Raw genomic sequence first — 18,675 nt, forward strand, 5'->3', positions numbered from 1 at the left:
GTCATCTATTTTTCAGGTTGTTCAGTGTGTGTCTGGGTTAGTCATCTATTTCTCAGGTTGTTCAGTGTGTGTCTGGGTTAGTCATCTATTCCTCAGGTTGGTCTGTGTTTGTCTGGGTTAGTCATCTCTTCCTCAGGTTGGTTTGTGTTTGTCTGGGTTGGTCTGTCTGTCTGGGTTAGTCATCTCTTCCTCAGGTTGGTCTGTGTGCGTCTGGGTTAGTCATCTCTTCCTCAAGTTGGTTTGTGTTTGTCTGGGTTGGTCTGTCTGTCTGGGTTAGTCATCTCTTCCTCAAGTTGGTCTGTGTGTGTCTGGGTTAGTCATCTCTTCCTCAGGTTGGTCTGTCTGTCTGGGTTAGTCATCTCTTCCTCAGGTTGGTCTGTGTGCATCTGGGTTAGTCATCTCTTCCTCAAGTTGGTTTGTGTTTGTCTGGGTTGGTCTGTCTGTCTGGGTTAGTCATCTCTTCCTCAGGTTGGTCTGTGTGCGTCTGGGTTAGTCATCTCTTCCTCAAGTTGGTTTGTGTTTGTCTGGGTTGGTCTGTCTGTCTGGGTTAGTCATCTCTTCCTCAAGTTGGTCTGTGTGTGTCTGGGTTAGTCATCTCTTCCTCAGGTTGGTCTGTCTGTCTGGGTTAGTCATCTCTTCCTCAGGTTGGTCTGTCTGTCTGGGTTAGTCATCTCTTCCTCAGGTTGGTCTGTGTTTGTCTGGGTTGGTCTGTCTGTCTGGGTTAGTCATCTCTTCCTCAGGTTGGTTTGTGTTTGTCTGGGTTGGTCTGTCTGTCTGGGTTAGTCATCTCTTCCTCAGGTTGGTCTGTGTGCGTCTGGGTTAGTCATCAGAACATCTACGAATGGCCTTTTATGGGTTCTTCATAAAGGAAGACAATCTCAGTGATTGTTAAACGTCATGTTGATGTCGCAGCTGAAACTAATGCAATATCCATCTGTAATTGTTATATCCTGTCACATTGTGCGTGCTTGGCACCATCCCAACCCACCAAACTATCTCTCGCCATCATTCCTTTATAGTTCATTAAGTCATTAGAAAAGATGATGGTACTCTTTGAGGAAAGTGTGTCACTGCAATTTTCAACCAAAGCCAGCAGCATACCACCCGGCATCCCACTGCTGACTTGCTTCTGGAGCTAAGCAGGGTTGGTCCTGGTCTAGATGGAGACCAGATGCTGCTGGAAGTGGTGTTGGAGGGCCAGTAGGAGGCACCCTTTCCTCTGGTCTAAAAAATGATCCCAGGGCAGTGATTGGTATAGGGTGCTGTCTTTTTTAACACACGTTAAACGGGTGTCCTGGATAAATTCCCAATCTGGCTCTCATACCATCATGGTCACCTAATCATCCCCAGCTCATTCATCCCCCCTCATGTTCCCTGTAACTATTTCCCAGGTTGTTGCTGTAAATGAGAATGAGTTCTCAGACAACTTACCATGTAAAATAAGGGTTAAAAAAACAATAATGGGTTGACACTAGACCTTATTTGAATCTGGCACACACACACGCTCACACACACACTCACACACACCCTCACACACACACACACTCACACACACACTGAATGCTCATCATAGTCGATGGGTAAAATAAGTCTTCAAGGAGTTAGATATTTTTAGACGTCTAATCAAGTAAGGAGTGTCACAAGCTGTGGTGAGATTAGTTTCATTTGGATTTGCTGGTAAACTATAGTAGATTGATTGGAGCATCTCCCATCTCCCCCTGTGTAGGGGGGACCAGACATCACTGTGTTTCGCCCCATCCTAATGAATACACACGCAGCACAGGGCTATTTGCATGGAGGAAGAGAACATACAGATCTATACAGTAAGTGTCTGAACAGCTCATGCTGCTTCCAACATGGTGGAATATCAGTTATTGATAGGCCGAATTGAATGAATGCACTCAAGTGAGGATAACCACTACAAACTACACTGATGGCAAAAAGAGGCAGAAAAAGGCAACACATTCTGAGATATGCAGTATCTACAGTCCGGTTACTCTCCTAGGATGTGTGGGTGTTCACGTGTATGTCCCTTCCCATGACTGAGCCCTCAGGCCTCAGCTCTGATCCTGCCCCAGAGGCATCCCCAGGGAAATGGGCTGTAGGCTGCAGGCCCTGCTGCTGCTGCAGGGAATTTCATTGATTAACTCTGCTGCTCCGCTCAACTCAGGTCCTCTCCCGCTAGGAATATAAGTCAGTGGCATTAAAATAGGACTTGAGTAGAGATGGGGATAGATCTGGCTTCCTTGGCCCCACGCTTGTCTCCAAACAACTCAATCAGTGATAATCCCTCCCCACTTCATCATTTCCTCTGAGAGGAATGTAGGAAGAGAATGATTCAGTCTTACTTTCTCCTCTCTCTCTGACACTTTCTTTCTCTCCCTCTCCCACTTTCCTGCTCTCTCTATCCCTCTTTCCTGCTCTCTCTCTCTCTCTCTATATATATATATATCTCCCTCTGCCACTTTCCTCCTCTCTCTCCCTCTCCCTCTTTCCTACTCTCTCTCTCTCTATATATATATATATATATATCTCCCTCTGCCACTTTCCTGCTCTCTCTCTATATATATCTCCCTCTGCCACTTTCCTGCTCTCTCTCTCTATATATATATATCTCCCTCTGCCACTTTCCTGCTCTCTCTCTCTATATATATCTCCCTCTGCCACTTTCCTGCTCTCTCTCTATATATATCTCCCTCTGCCACTTTCCTGCTCTCTCTCTATATATATATATATATCTCCCTCTGCCACTTTCCTGCTCTCTCTCTCTATATATATATATCCCTCTGCCACTTTCCTGCTCTCTCTCTCTATATATATCTCCCTCTGCCACTTTCCTGCTCTCTCTCTCTCTCTCTCTCTATATATATATATATATATATATATATATATATATCTCCCTCTGCCACTTTCCTGCTCTCTCTCTCTATATATATATATATCCCTCTGCCACTTTCCTGCTCTCTCTCTCTCTCTGTCTCCCTCTGCCACTTTCCTGCTCTCTCTCTCTATATATATATCTCCCTCTGCCACTTTCCTGCTCTCTCTCTCTCTATATATATCTCCCGCTGCCACTTTCCTGCTCTCTCTCTCTATATATATATATCCCTCTGCCACTTTCCTGCTCTCTCTCTCTATATATATCTCCCTCTGCCACTTTCCTGCTCTCTCTCTCTCTCTCTATATATATATATATATATATATATATATATATATATCTCCCTCTGCCACTTTCCTGCTCTCTCTCTCTATATATATATATATCCCTCTGCCACTTTCCTGCTCTCTCTCTCTCTCTGTCTCCCTCTGCCACTTTCCTGCTCTCTCTCTCTATATATATATCTCCCTCTGCCACTTTCCTGCTCTCTCTCTCTCTATATATATCTCCCTCTGCCACTTTCCTGCTCTCTCTCTATATATATCTCCCTCTGCCACTTTCCTGCTCTCTCTCTATATATATATATATATCTCCCTCTGCCACTTTCCTGCTCTCTCTCTATATATATCTCCCTCTGCCACTTTCCTGCTCTCTCTCTATATATATATCTCCCTCTGCCACTTTCCTGCTCTCTCTCTCTCTCTCTCTATATATATATATCTCCCTCTGCCACTTTCCTGCTCTCTCTCTCTATATATATATATCCCTCTGCCACTTTCCTGCTCTCTCTCTCTATATATATCTCCCTCTGCCACTTTCCTGCTCTCTCTCTCTCTCTATTTATATATATATATATATATATATATATATATATATATATCTCCCTCTGCCACTTTCCTGCTCTCTCTCTCTCTATATATATATATCCCTCTGCCACTTTCCTGCTCTCTCTCTCTCTCTCTGTCTCCCTCTGCCACTTTCCTGCTCTCTCTCTCTATATATATATCTCCCTCTGCCACTTTCCTGCTCTCTCTCTCTCTATATATATCTCCCTCTGCCACTTTCCTGCTCTCTCTCTCTATATATATATATGTCTCCCTTTGCCTCACTCTCCCTCTCTCGATGTTGTGTAGTATTGTTTGGTCTTGGGTCTAGGTCTCACTGCCTTCCTGGAGGTGTCCTCTCCTGTCACAGGGTTGCTAGGAACTGTTGTAAGGGCGATGAACAGACAGAGGATTCTCTCACTGTGTGTGGGAGCATCCTGTTAGTGCTACAGCACATCACAGCACGCCTCTCTCCTCACAAACTGACAGGAAATACATGTGAGGGACAAAGGGAGGGAAAAAACAGACAGTCGTGGCCAAAATATTTGAGAATGAGACAAATATTAATTTCCACAAAGTTTGCTGCTTCAATGTCTTTAGATATTTTTGTCAGATGTTACTATGGAATACTGAAGTATAATTACAAGCATTTCATAAGTTTCAAAGACTTTTATTGACAATTACATGAAGTTGACGCAAAGAGTCAATATTTGCAGTGTTGGCCCTTCTTTTTCAACACCTCTGCAATCCGCCCTAGCATGCTGTCAATTAATTTCTAGGTCACATCCTGACTGATGGCAGCCCATTCTTGCATAATCAATGCTTGGGAGTTTGTCAAAATTTGTGGATTTTTGTTTGTCCACCCGCCTCTTGAGGATTGACCACAAGTTCTCAATGAGATTAAGGTCTGGGGAGTTTCCTGGCCATGGACCCAAAATATCGATGTTTTGTTCCCTGAGACACTTAGTTATCACTTTTGCCTTATGGCAAGGTGCTCCATCATGCTGGAAAAGGCATTGTTTGTCACCAAACTGTTCCTGGATGGTTGGGAGAAGTTGCTCTCGGAGGATGTGTTGGTACCATTCTTTATTCATGGCTGTGTTCTTAGGCACAATTGTGAGTGAGCCCACTCTCTTGGCTGAGAAGCAACCCCACACATGAATGGTCTCAGGATGCTTTACTGTTGGTATGACACAGGACTCTGATGGTAGCGCTCACCTTATCTTCTCTGGACAAGATTTTCTCCGGATGCCCCAAACAATCGGAAAGGGGATTCATCAGAGAAAATTACTTCACCCAAGTCCTCAGCAGTCCAATCCCTGTACCTTTGCAGAATGTCAGTCCCTGATGTTTTTCCCTGATGTTTTTCCTGGAGAGAAGTGGCTTCTTTCCTGCCCTTCTTGATTCCAGGCCATCCTCCAAAAGTTTTCGCCTCACTGTGCGTGCAGATGCACTCACATCTGCCAGCTGCCATTCCTGAGCAAGCTCTGTACTGGTGGTGCCCCGATCCCGCAGCTGAATCAACTTTAGGAGACAGTCCTGGCGCTTGCTGGACTTTCTTGGGCGCCCTGAAGCCTTCTTCACAACAATTTAACTGCTCTCCTTGAAGTTCTTGATGATCCAATAAATGGTTGATTTAGGTGGAATCTTACTGGCAGCAGTATCCTTGCCTGTGAAGACCTTTTTGTGCCAAGCAATGATGACGGCACGTGTTTCCTTAATCAGCATGACAGAGTGATCTCCAGCCTTGTCCTCGTCAACACTCACACCTGTGTTAACGAGAGAATCACTGACATGATGTCAGCTGGTCCTTTTGTGGCAGGGCTGAAATGCAGTGGAAATGTTTTTGGGGATTCAGTTCATTTGCATGGCAAAGAGGGACTTTGCAATTAATTGCAATTCATCTGATCTCTCTTCATAACATTCTGGAGTATATGCAAATTGCTATCATATGAACTGAGGCAGCAGACGTCGTGAAAATTAATATTTGTGTCATTCTCAAAACATTTGGCCACGACTGTACAGCATGCAGGGAGAAACATAAGTCATTGGCCAATTCCCTTCAACTGTTACCATCCTTCCTGAGCTCATTCCCAAGCTTCTTCCAGCCCTCTGGCTGTCTTTATGTCATAGCACAGCTGTCACCCTGTCCTGTCCATCTATAAATGGCAATCTTCACTGGGACAGCTGCACACAACACATAGGCTACCATGCATTCTATATCTATACATCCATATCTCAGAATATACGGTGCATGGATGATCCCCTCAGCTCCCTTTCTGTGAAATTAGGCAGTCAGTAGTGCTGAGCGATTACTGCTTTTTGAGGTTGGTTCGGTTTCGGTTCGATTAACATTTTTTCGATTAAGTACACTATGCATTATGTGGGTTGAATGCTCTTCAACACAGAATAAAACAATTCATAAAAATCCCATAATGGTAGTGACTGCCCATTACTGATTATCACTTATTCACCAGCATTCATTGTCATTACTTTACTATAATAAAGTATTTCAGTTGATGTGTAGAATACATTTGTATTATTTTATGACATTATTTCATTCCAATTCATCATCTCATCTCTATAGAGCTGCTGCCTGTGCTGTCTGACTAATTCACTATTTTAGTAGTTCTTCAAAGTAAATAAGGCATACTTTTATGAGTGCTAAATACCAACTATCATTAACTTAGGTAATGTATTTCCAGGTAGAAATACCTTGCGAAGCAACTGCTCTCTATTCCTGCTGGCGTAAAATAAATTTAGACGCACAAGTAGGCGCGCAATGGACTATGGTCATTTTAGTTAACATGTTTTCTACATTAAACTATGTCGAATATACGAAAAATTGACAGAATAATTTAGAGGCCTATGTATATTATCAGCTTTCCAACTGCTGTATGTTTCACTGCTGTCATGTGTGCTGTAAACGTTAGCTGTAAACAGCAGTACGTAGACATCTGGAACTATTAAAAACCTATTACAAATGAGTCTGGTTAACTACACTGCCCTTCAATCGAGAGAGAGAGAGAGAGAGAGAGAGAGAGAGAGAGAGAGAGAGAGAGAGAGAGAGAGAGAGAGAGAGAGAGAAAGGAATGTAGACCCACCTTCTTCAACCTATATATCAATAAATTGGCGATAGCACTAGAACAGTCTGCAGCACCCGGCCTCACCCTACTAGAATCTGAAGTAAAATGTCTACTGTTTGCTGATGATCTGGTGCTTCTGTCCCCAACCAAGGAGGGCCTACGGCAGCACCTAGATCTTCTGCACAGATTCTGTCAGACCTGGGCCCTGACAGTAAATCTCAGTAAGACAAAATAACGTGTTACAAAAAAGGTCCAGTTGCCAGGACCACGAATATAAATTCCATCTAGACACTGCTTCCTTAGAGCATACAAAAAACGATACATACCTCGGCCTAAACATCAGCGCCACAGGTAACTTTCACAAAGTTGTGAACGATCTGAGAGACAAGGCAAGAAGGGCCAGCTATGCCATCAAAAGGAACATCAAATTTGACATACCTAGGATCTGGCAAAAAAATACTTGAATCAGTTATAGAAGCCATTGCCCTTGATGGTTGTGAGGTCTGGGGTCCGTTCACCAACCAAGAATTCAGAAAATGGGACAAACACCAAATTGAGACTCTGCATGCAGAATTCTGCAAAAATCCACATGAAAAGAAGCGATTCCCAAACCTTCCATAACAAAGCCATTACCTACAGAGAAATGAACCTGGAGAAGAGCCCCCGAAGCAAGCTGGTCCTGGGGCTCTGTTCACAAACACAAACATTAGACCCATCCAAATCTTGAGAAAACAAAAAAGATAATTACCTGACACATTGTAAAAAACAGATCAAACTAGAATGCTATTTGGCCCTAAACAGACAGCACACAGTGCCAGAATACCTGACCACTGTGACGGACCCAAAATTAAGGAAATCTTTGACAATGTAGACTGTCGCTGAAGGCAGACCTGGCTCTCAAAAGAAGACAGGCTATGTGCAAACTGCCCACAAAATGAGGTGGAAACTGAGCTGCACATCCTAACCTCCTGCCAAATGTATGACCATATTAGAGACACATATTTCCCTCAGATTACACAGTTTTGTTAAACTCCCATATCTACTGGGTGAAATACTACAGTGTACCATCACAGCAGCACGATTTGTGACCTGTTGCCACAAGAAAAAGACAACCAGTCAAGAACAAACACCATTGTAAATACAGTGCCTTGCGAAAGTATTCGGCCCCCTTGAACTTTGCGACCTTTTGCCACATTTCAGGCTTCAAACATAAAGGTATAAAACTGTATTTTTTTGTGAAGAATCAACAACAAGTGGGACACAATTATGAAGTGGAACGACATTTATTGGATATTTCAAACTTTTTTAACAAATCAAAAACTGAAAAATTGGGCTTGCAAAATTATTCAGCCCCTTTACTTTCAGTGCAGCAAACTCTCTCCAGAAGTTCAGTGAGGATCTCTGAATGATCCAATGTTGACCTAAATGACTAATGATGATAAATACAATCCACCTGTGTGTAATCAAGTCTCCGTATAAATGCACCTGCACTGTGATAGTCTCAGAGGTCCGTTAAAAGCGCAGAGAGCATCATGAAGAACAAGGAACACACCAGGCAGGTCCGAGATACTGTTGTGAAGAAGTTTAAAGCCGGATTTGGATACAAAAAGATTTCACAAGCTTTAAACATCCCAAGGAGCACTGTGCAAGCGATAATATTGAAATGGAAGGAGTATCAGACCACTGTAAATCTACCAAGACCTGGCCGTCCCTCTAAACTTTCAGCTCATACAAGGAGAAGACTGATCAGAGATGCAGCCAAGAGGCCCATGATCACTCTGGATGAACTGCAGAGATCTACAGCTGAGGTGGGAGACTCTGTCCATAGGACAACAATCAGTCGTGTATTGCACAAATCTTGCCTTTATGGAAGAGTGGCAAGAAGAAAGCCATTTCTTAAAAATATCCATAAAAAGTGTCGTTTAAAGTTTGCCACAAGCCACCTGGGAGACACACCAAACATGTGGAAGGTGCTCTGGTCAGATGAAACCAAAATGTAACTTTTTGGCAAGAATGCAAAACGTTCTGTTTGGCGTAAAAGCAACACAGCTGAACACACCATCCCCACTGTCAAACATGGTGGTGGCAGCATCATGGTTTGGGCCTGCTTTTCTTCAGCAGGGACAGGGAAGATGGTTAAAATTGATGGGAAGATGGATGGAGCCAAATACAGGACCATTCTGGAAGAAAACCTGATGGAGTCTGCAAAAGACCTGAGACTGGGACGGAGATTTGTCTTCCAAGAAGACAATGATCCAAAACATAAAGCAAAATCTACAATGGAATGGTTCAAAAATAAACATATCCAGGTGTTAGAATGGCCAAGTCAAAGTCCAGACCTGAATCCAATCGAGAATCTGTGAAAAGAACTGAAAACTGCTGTTCACAAATGCTCTCCATCCAACCTCACTGAGCTCGAGCTGTTTTGCAAGCAGGAATGGGAAAAAATGTCAGTCTCTCGATGTGCAAAACTGATAGAGACATACCCCAAGCGACTTACAGCTGTAATCGCAGCAAAAGGTGGCGCTACAAAGTATTAACTTAAGGGGGCTGAATAATTTTGCACGCCCAATTTTTCAGTTTTTGATTTGTTAAAAAAGTTTGAAATATCCAATAAATGTCATTCCACTTCATGATTGTGTCCCACTTGTTGTTGATTCTTCACAAAAAAATACAGTTTTATATCTTTATGTTTGAAGCCTGAAATGTGGCAAAAGGTCGCAAAGTTCAAGGGGGCTGAATACTTTCGCAAGGCACTGTACAACCTATATTTATGTTGATTTATTTTCCCTTTTGTACTTTAACTATCTACACATCATTACAACACTGTATATAGACATAATATGACATTTGACATGTCTTTATCCTTTGGAACTTTTATGAATGTAGTGTTTACTGTAAATTTTTTTATTGTTCATTTCACTTTTGTTTATTATCTATTTCACTTGCTTTGGCAATGTAGACATATGTTTCCCATGACAATAAAGCCATGAGAGAGAGAGACAGAGACAGAGAGAGAGAGAGAGACAGAGAGAGAGAGAGAGAGACCGAGACAGAGAGATAGAGAGAGACAGAGACATAGAGAGACAGAGACATAGAGAGAGAGAGAGAGAGATAGAGAGAGAGAGACAGAGACAGAGAGAGAGAGAGAGACAGAGAGATAGAGAGAGAGACAGAGACATAGAGAGACAGAGACATAGAGAGAGAGAGGCATAGAGAGAGAGAGACAGAGAGAGAGACATAGAGAGAGAGAGAGAGAGTGATAGAGAGCGAGAGCGAGAGAGAGAGAGAGAGAGACATAGAGAGAGAGACATAGAGAGAGAGAGAGAGAGAGAGAGAGAGAGAGAGAGTGATAGAGAGCGAGAGCGAGAGAGAGAGAGAGAGAGAGAGATAGAGAGAGAGAGAGAGTGAGAGAGACTGTGGTGTCTGCAGCGCTGCAACTTCACTCTGCCTTTAATCACAGGCTTTCTCTCTCTGAACCGTCCAGCTTTGGCAAGTCAACATGGCAATTAATTGTCTTATTAAATCCTGCCGCATTGCCCTATCAGCAAAACAATCAAAGCCTAATCCTCGCTTTCTACTCTTTTGGAAGGAAAAGAGTTGTGTTAAGCGGTGAAAGTGAATTAATGAAGGCTAAGACACAACAGTAAAACAAAATGATTTTGTAGTGGCACTTTGGCTGAGCAGTTGAGTGGCTAATAAGGCAATGTATTATGCTTGTTTTTTCAGTCAGTCCTTTCAGATCTACACTATCTGCTTGTCTACAGTCTCTAAGAGAGGGAAGAGCAAGACTTACAAAGAGAAGGGAGAAAGAACATGAGAAAGAGATAGAGGGGTTGAAAGAGAGAGATAATTATAGAGAATGAGAGAGATAATTAAGTTTGCCATGAGCAGCAGTCTGTCGTGAATCTGTATCCTGGCCAGGTGAGCTGGTCACATCCATGACTTCATTGCGTTGTCACTGCCACCTTACTGCATCTAAATCAAAGCTGCTGTCCCTCCCTAACAGATACTAACAAGGGCCTGAGTGTGTGAGTGTGTGTGTGTGTATTCATGCTAGGGTAATTGGGACAAATTTGTGAAATCAGTCTGCAAAAGACAGAGAGCGATGATCGATGGCACATACAGCATAATTCCAAATATTTGTCATTTCAGGAAGAAGCCAACTGTACTCCATCTCTGTCCTGTTCTATGCTCACTAACACACCAAACGTTCCCATTTTTGGAGAGCACTCCGCTCTCTCACAGCATCATAACTTCCTCTCTTTTCAATAGCTTTTTTCTTTCTTTTCTCCCCTGTCGTCAAATCCAATGACAACAACAAGGTGACTGGCACTTTGAACCATCTGGAGTGCCACAAACACCCCACCTCCCAAAAACAATAACAGCAACAACTCTTTTTATAGGACTGCACCTTTAAACCAAAATGGAAAAACAAAGCAGAACAGCAACAGGATGCTGCCTAACTTCCAATGTGACCATTTTAGAGTGATGTTCTTGACTAACAACTCAATCTAACTACCTCACTGCTCCTGTTGATAAGGAAAGGGATAGAAATAGAGAGACATTCAGCCAGCCAACAAGCCAGTCAGCCATTGAGCCATTGAGCCAGCCAGCCAGCCAGTCAGCCATTCAGCCAGCCAGTCAGCCATTCAGCCATTGAGCCATTGAGCCAGCAAGCCAGTCAGACATTGAGCCAGCCAGCCAGTCAGACATTGAGCCAGGTAGCCATAGACCAGAATAGTCTGTTTATTTCCCCCTGTCTCCTAGCCCTCTGTGAATCCACAGTCCTCCCTGGTAGCTAGTTCACCTCAGAGAAGGGGCATCAATCCCCAGGGGAAATGCGTCACCAGCTGGGCCGATTGACAAGGCTCAAAATAGCCCTGCAGTGGAGAACCAACGGAATGGACTGGGCTATTTATAGAAAAAACAACGTGTTTATGGCCGTTCAGACACCCCATCAAAAGACCAGGCAAAGAATGCATTACCGTCTCTTATCATCAGTCTCAGGGAGAGCTTAGTGCACTTAGAGAGATAAAGAGATTCGAGGTTCTAGAAGCTACCGTTGTCTGGGGTTCATCATTTTCATCCCCATTAAAAGGGTTTTGTATACAGACGCTTGGAATTATTCACAAAACCTCTGTTTTCCTGTTTACGTCAGTTAATAGTCAGATAAGCATTGCCTCCTCACTAGAATGGTGGGTGGGTTGAGTCATGTATCATGTATTTCTTGTCCATTAAAGACAGCAGTTACACCACATTCTACTTCGTAGAGAGTCTCTGAGGCGTATTTATCTGAGTGCTAGGGAGTTCAAATGTTTTTAGCTTCAGGCAATATCCCACTCATGGGTTGTATGTTAACTGTAAAACAAGTACTTTTTACTGTCAGGAAGAGCTTGATATTGATTCATCATACACCAACAGCATCGTTTCATATACAGCGTTATTTTAGTGAAAAAGTACAGTAGGCATTCAGTGCCGTGGGCAAAGGAAGTTGCCATTCCTAAACAAATACCCTTTACTACCACAACCCTAACATAAAACCTCTGGACCATCAACTACAAAAATGCTGATTCACTTTGAAATGATCTTAATGTCATTACCCACAATCCACCAGGGTTTCCCACAATGCAGATCCTGGCCTCTCACACACCAATACAGACCAACTGACTCCTTCTGGAAACATGGCACTGCAAAAAGCTCAAACCTGCAATGATCCTGAGTCTTTTCTTTGCCCCCCTGGTGTTATTCATTGATACAGTACTTGATATCTCCCACTGAGCTGTCCCCTCACTGCTTCTACCCTGCTGAGTCCCTGACAGGTGACTCATATCCTGGACAGGGAAATAAAAGAGATTATCTCTCAGAACTATCAGAGGTCCAGCTGAGACAAACAACATCATAATAACGCTGTCTGGATTCAGGGCTGTCTGTCTGCTGAACATGAGCCTCTGATGGAATAGAGTGCCATATAAACGGCAGGCTTAGATATTGAGATCCATGCTAATCAATGAGCCTCATTGTTTGCAGTGTTTCTAAGTGTTAGAATGAAGCATAGCTGGTCTTTGGTTCTACACTGACTGATAATGACCATAAATCCTCTCTCTCTTCAATGGCTTCACTAAATCAGACTACCAGTGGACCTATGTCTATGTGTACATATCTGTCTGCTTATCTGTCAATCCCATCCATTTGACATTTTAGTCAATTAGCAGATGCTCTTATTCAGTGACTTCGTACTGGTCTCTTTCTTTCTTTCTTTCTTTCTTTCTTTCTATCACATTGCTGTGGTTCTGGCAACATGGCTCCAGCAATGGACAGACTAGGACTAGAAGAGTGACTCACCTGTAGGTAGTGGCAGGGCCTGAGGTTGGGCTTGAGGTCTGTGGGCATCATGGGTTTCTCCAGGTTGAGGGAGGACTTCCTGTAGGCCTCCTTGGCCTGGCTGACGGTCAGTGTTGACCAGGAGCTCCTCTTCATGAACTTCCCTTCAGGAGCCATGGCCACACTCTCACACGCGGAACACTTCACATCGTTGTTGCTCTTGGAGGTCTTGAGCGACAGGTCCCCGTAGTGGCTGTGGACAGAGTCGGGGTAGCAGTGGCTGCTGATGTGGTCCACATGTTGGCGTGACATGACACTGGGCGTCCGGTACGTACTGTCACTGTCCAGATTATCGTCTGAGCTCCACCAGCCCGCCACCCCGGAGCGCTGCTTACTGCTGCTGTCTGATGACTTACGCTCTTTGCTCTTGCTGCGCTTGCTGTGTTTGTGGTGTCCGTGGTGGTGATGATGGTGGTGGTGGGAGCCTTCCCGGTGCGAGTCTCCCTTGGTTCCGTTCATCTTGGACGAGCCCTCCAGGGAGTGGGACTTGGTGAAGAGCTTCTGGACAGAGTGGACCAGGTGTCGGATCCTCCCAGGGCTCTCGTTGCGGTGCTCCGTGGTGGTGGTGGATGCCCTCTGGTACTGCAACGTGTGGAAGCCATCACGGTGTAACGGAAGCTGCTTCTCAAACTGGTCCAGCAGGTTGGCTGGGATTCTGTTCATCTTACCGCTGCCGCCATGCGACGATCCACACTCATCTCGATCCCGTGATCCACCGCCAACACCTCCTCCTCTACTACCACCATCCCGCGACCCGCTGCCGTCGTGGTGGGAGCTGTAGTGCATCCTGGGAAAGGTGCTGCTGGAGATGGAGTGGTCTGTGTTGGCCATGGAGACGGGCATCGCCATGCACTCAGAGTGGATGGAGCTACGGGGAGAGCAGCGGTGGTGGTCCATGAGACAGCTCTCTGTGGGGCTGAGGAGGTATGAGGGGGTGCGGGACTCATGGTGGTCCAGGGAGTGGTCGCAGTCGGCCAGGCCGCAGGTGTGAGCTGAGGTGATCTGGAGCTGGCTGGGCCGGCCACCCGATAGAGCCTTCATGTTCCTGGGTGGAGGAGGGGAGTAGCTGTCTTCATCGAAGTGCTGAGAAGGAGACCATGAATACTGCTGGTCTATGTGTGAGAGAGAGAGAGAGAGAGAGAGAGAGAGAGAGAGAGAGAGAGAGCAACAGATGCTGTGTAAATAGCTAAGAACAAATAACCTTCAGCAGTTGCAACAATTAAAACCCATGATCAAATCAGCTGCTTATCAAATGCCATTGTCACTACAGCAGCACAATGTAGTCAGTCACCTAGAACAACAAAGTGGAAAAAGAGAAAGTAAGATCACAAAATGTCACAGTCCCACAAACCTTTTATTCTCTCCTCCCTCCCTCCCTTGTCTGTCTGTTGGTGCCAGGCTGTGAGGCGAGGCATGGCGAGGGAAGGGGGACAGGTAGCAGCTAGTGTTGCCATTTATCCATTGCAAAGTGAAATAATAGCCTATCATTTTGGAGCGGGGGTGTCATCCGTCAAAGCCCTGAGGAGAGCGCTTTGAGGTACATCAGTGGACGAGCGTCCTTGGGAGGCGTCCTACCACCACGGCAGCCACATCGCTGGATTAAAACCACATTCTCTGTGATCTGTTTCCAAGGGCGGACATCCCAACCCACCTCTCTACAGCATTTAACTTAATCAGAGAATAGCTTTACTTTATTTAGACAACCCACTACCATTCTTTCACTCTAGTTACACATACCCTCCCCTTGAATAAAACAGAGACAAGGGGATGCCAGACAGAGACTGCAGAGACTACTAATGGAATAGTATTATTTGAATGTGTAGGGGATAGTGGGGTAAGTTGAGCCACCCTTGTTTCTACATTTACATTAGAGTTACATTCTAGGAAACACAACATTTATAATTTCACCAAATATTTAGAAAGCAGTCAGAATTTCATGGAGTCTGAAGGATACAACCACATGGAAAAAGTGATTTGCAAGTTAGGTCCAAAAAATGTATTTTCAACAAGTCAAATGAATGTATTGTGTTACAGGTTTCATGATGCTTGTATCTAAACCAAAGTAGATAATGTTAAGATTGTTCTACATATCAGTTGCGGTCTCTATAAACTTCAACGAGATTCTTAACCTTGCATGAAAGTGCATCATTGTAGCTACTTTCTGAAAGCATTGTAGTACCTTCAGAAAGTATTCCGACCCCTTGACTTTTTCCACATTTTGTTACGTTTCAGCCTTATACCAAAATGTATTAAATAGCTTCTTCCCCTCATCAATCCACACACAGTACCCCATAATGATAAAGAAAAAACAGGTTTTTCATTTTTTTGCAATTCTTTTTTTTTTAAATATGGAAATATCACAATATCACAATATCAGACCAATATCAGACCCTTTACTGAGTACTTTGTTGAAGCACCTTTGGCAGCGATTACAACATCGAGCCTTCTTGGGTATGATGCCACAAGCTTGGCACACCTGTATTTGGGGAGTTTCTCCCATTCCTTGCTGCAGATCCTCTCAAGCTCTGTCAGGTTGGATGGGGAGCGTCACTGCAAGTTCGGGCTCTCGTTGGGTTCAAGTCCGGGCTCTTGTTGGGCCACTCAAGGACAGTCAGAAACATGTCCCGAAGCCACCCCTCCGTTGTCTTGGCTGTGTGCTTAGGGTCGTTGTCCTGTTGGAAGGTGAACCTTCACCCCAGTCTGAGGTCCTGAGTCCTCTAGAACAGGTTTTCATAAAGGATCTCTCTGTACTTTGCTCCATTCATTTTTGCCTCGATCCTGACTGGTCTTCCAGTCCCTGCCACTGAAAAACATCCCCACAGCATGATGCTGCCACCACCATGCTTCACCGTAGGGATGGTGTCACGTTTCCTCCAGACGTGCCGCATGGCAATCAGGTCAAAGAGTTCAATCCTGGTTTCATCAGACCAGAGAATCTTGTTTCTCACGGTCTGAGAGTCTTTAGGTGCCTTTTGGCAAACTCCAAGCGGGCTGTCATGTGCCTTTTACTGAGGAATGGCTTCTGTCTGGCCACTCTACCATAAAGGCCTGATTGGTGGAGTGCTGCAGAGATGGTTGTCCTTCTGGAAGGTTCTCCCATCTCCACAGAGGAAGACTAGAGCTCTGTCAGAGTGACCATCGGGTTCTTGGTCACCTCCCTGACCAAGACCCTTCTGCCCCTATTGCTCAGTTTGGTCGGGTGGCCATCTCTAGGAAGAGTCTTGGTGGTTCCAAACTTCTTACATTTAAGAATTATGGAGCCCACTGTGTTCTTGGGGACCTTCAATGGGCAGACATTTTTTGGTACCCTTCCCCAGATCTGTGCATCAACACAACAACATCCTGTCTCTATGCTCTATGGACAATTTCTTTGACCTCATGGCTTGGTTTTGGCTCTGACATGCACTGCCAACTGTGGGACATTATATAGACAGGTGTGTGGTATTCCAAATCATATCATTTGAATTTAACACAGGTGGACTCCAATCAAGTTGTAGAAACATCTCAAGGATGATCAATGGAAACAGGATGCATCTGATCTCAATTTCGAGTCTCATAGCAAAGGGATCTGAATTCTTATGTAAATAAGGTATTTCCATTTTATATGTTTTTAATTAGCAAAAATGTCTAAAAACCTGGTTTCGCTTTCTACACACGTAGATAGCTGAGGATTTTTATTTAATCAATTTTAGAATAAGGCTGTAACGTAACAAAATGTGGAAAACGTCAAGTGGTCTGAATACTTTCCGAAGGCACTGTATGTGGACTAATATAGTCAAAATGTTTGCCTTGGGGTAAGTTGAGCCAATGGCCATGTGGTAAGTTGAGTCAATGACAAGTTGAGCAAATGTAAGTGTATTCTTCCCAGGAGTAATGCAAGGCATTATCGCTGGGATATGAGGCCTATGTTAAAAGTTGAAAAAAATGGTACAAAGTGTTTGTTAAGTGTTAAGCCTGTGTTAAAAGATGCTTAAAATGATTAAAAGACGAAAATAGATTGTGACTGTGTTGAATTTTGTTTGGGGAATAAAGATAGATATGATTTTAAAAAGGTAGTGGTAATATTTCATTCAGTAAAGACATTTTCAGGCGGCTTAACTTGCCCTGTCCCACAGCTCAACGTACCCCAAGAGACCACTATATTTTGGACAAGATTTGTTTTCTAAACTGCAATGTAGATATCTTTGTTAAAGAAAATACTAAACAATCATCACTAGCTGGCCTCCGCCCAGTACCTTGCCATGAACCTTAGACACTGTCACTAGCTGGCTACCAGCGGGTCCTTTATCCTGCACCTTAGACTGTTGCCCTATGTACATAGAGTCATTGAACACTGGTCACTTCATGTTTACATACTGTTTTACCACACACACAAAAATATAAACGCAACATGCAAAAATGTCTAAGATTTTTCTGAGTTACAGTTCATATAAGGAAATCAGTCAATTTAAATAAATTCATTAGGACCTAATCTATGGATTTCACATGACTGGGAACACAGATATGCATCTTTTGGTCACATATACCTTTAAAAAAAGTAGGGACGTGGATCAGAAAACCAGTCAGTATCTGGTGTGATCACCATTTTCCTCATGCATCGCGACACATCGCCTTTGCATAGAGTTGATCAGGCTGTTGATTGTGGCCTCTGGAATGTTGTCCCACTCCTCTTCAAGGGCTGTGCGAAGTTGCTGGATATTGGTGGGAACTGAAACACAGAGTAGTAAACGTCGATCCAGAGCATCCCAAACATGCTCAATTCGTGACATATCTGGTGAGTATGCAGGCCATGAAAGAACTGGGCCATTTTCAGCTTCCAGGAATTGTGTACAGATCCTTGCGACATGGGGCTGTGCATTATCATGCTGAAATATGAGGTGATGGCAGAGGATAAAGGGTGATGGCAGAGGACAACGGGCCTCATGATCTCATCACGGTATCTCTGTACATTGAAATTGCCATTGATAAAATGCAATTGTGTTGGTTGTCTGTGGTTTATGCCTTCCTCTCGCCCACACAACGACATACACGTGGTCTGCGGTTGTGAGACCGGTTGGACGTACTGGCAAATTCTCTAAAATGACGTTGGAGGCGGCTTATGGTAGAGAAATTAAGCTCTGGTGGACATTCCTGGAATCAACATGCTAATCGCAAAAACTGAGACATCTGTGGCATTGTGTTGTGTGACAAAACTGCACATTTAAGAGTGACCTTGCATTGTCCCCAGCACAAGGTGCACCTGTTTAATGATCATGCTGTTTAATCAGCTTCTTGATATGACACACCTGTCAGGTGGATTGATTATCTTGGTGTAACGCTCGTCGTTGCATGAAGAAGGAGTGGACCAAAGAGCAGCGTGGTAATTTATTTAAACTGAACACTGAGCGCATAACAAAATGGAACAAACCGAAACAGTTCTGTCTGGTGCAGACACAAAACAGAAAACAACTACCCACAAAACACAGGTGGGAAAAAGCTGCCTAAGTATGATTCTCAATCAGAG

At 44.0% G+C, this 18,675-nt stretch overlaps 1 protein-coding gene across 1 annotated transcript in view; it reads right to left on the reverse strand.

Moving 5' to 3' along the window:
* LOC110498375 (disks large-associated protein 2-like) overlaps positions 1-18,675 on the reverse strand; it is a 230,899-nt gene that overhangs the window by 71,444 nt on the left and 140,780 nt on the right. Inside the window, exon 2 of the mRNA XM_090211454.1 lies at positions 13,134-14,284. Within this exon, the coding sequence (XP_090067580.1) occupies positions 13,134-14,213 (1,080 nt within the window). The 5' untranslated portion in view covers positions 14,214-14,284. The remainder of the gene's footprint in view (positions 1-13,133; positions 14,285-18,675) is intronic.

Source organism: Oncorhynchus mykiss, chromosome 19 (assembly GCF_057628025.1).
Source record: "Oncorhynchus mykiss isolate SJ-2025 chromosome 19, ASM5762802v1, whole genome shotgun sequence".
In the NCBI taxonomy this organism is placed as follows: domain Eukaryota; kingdom Metazoa; phylum Chordata; class Actinopteri; order Salmoniformes; family Salmonidae; genus Oncorhynchus; species Oncorhynchus mykiss.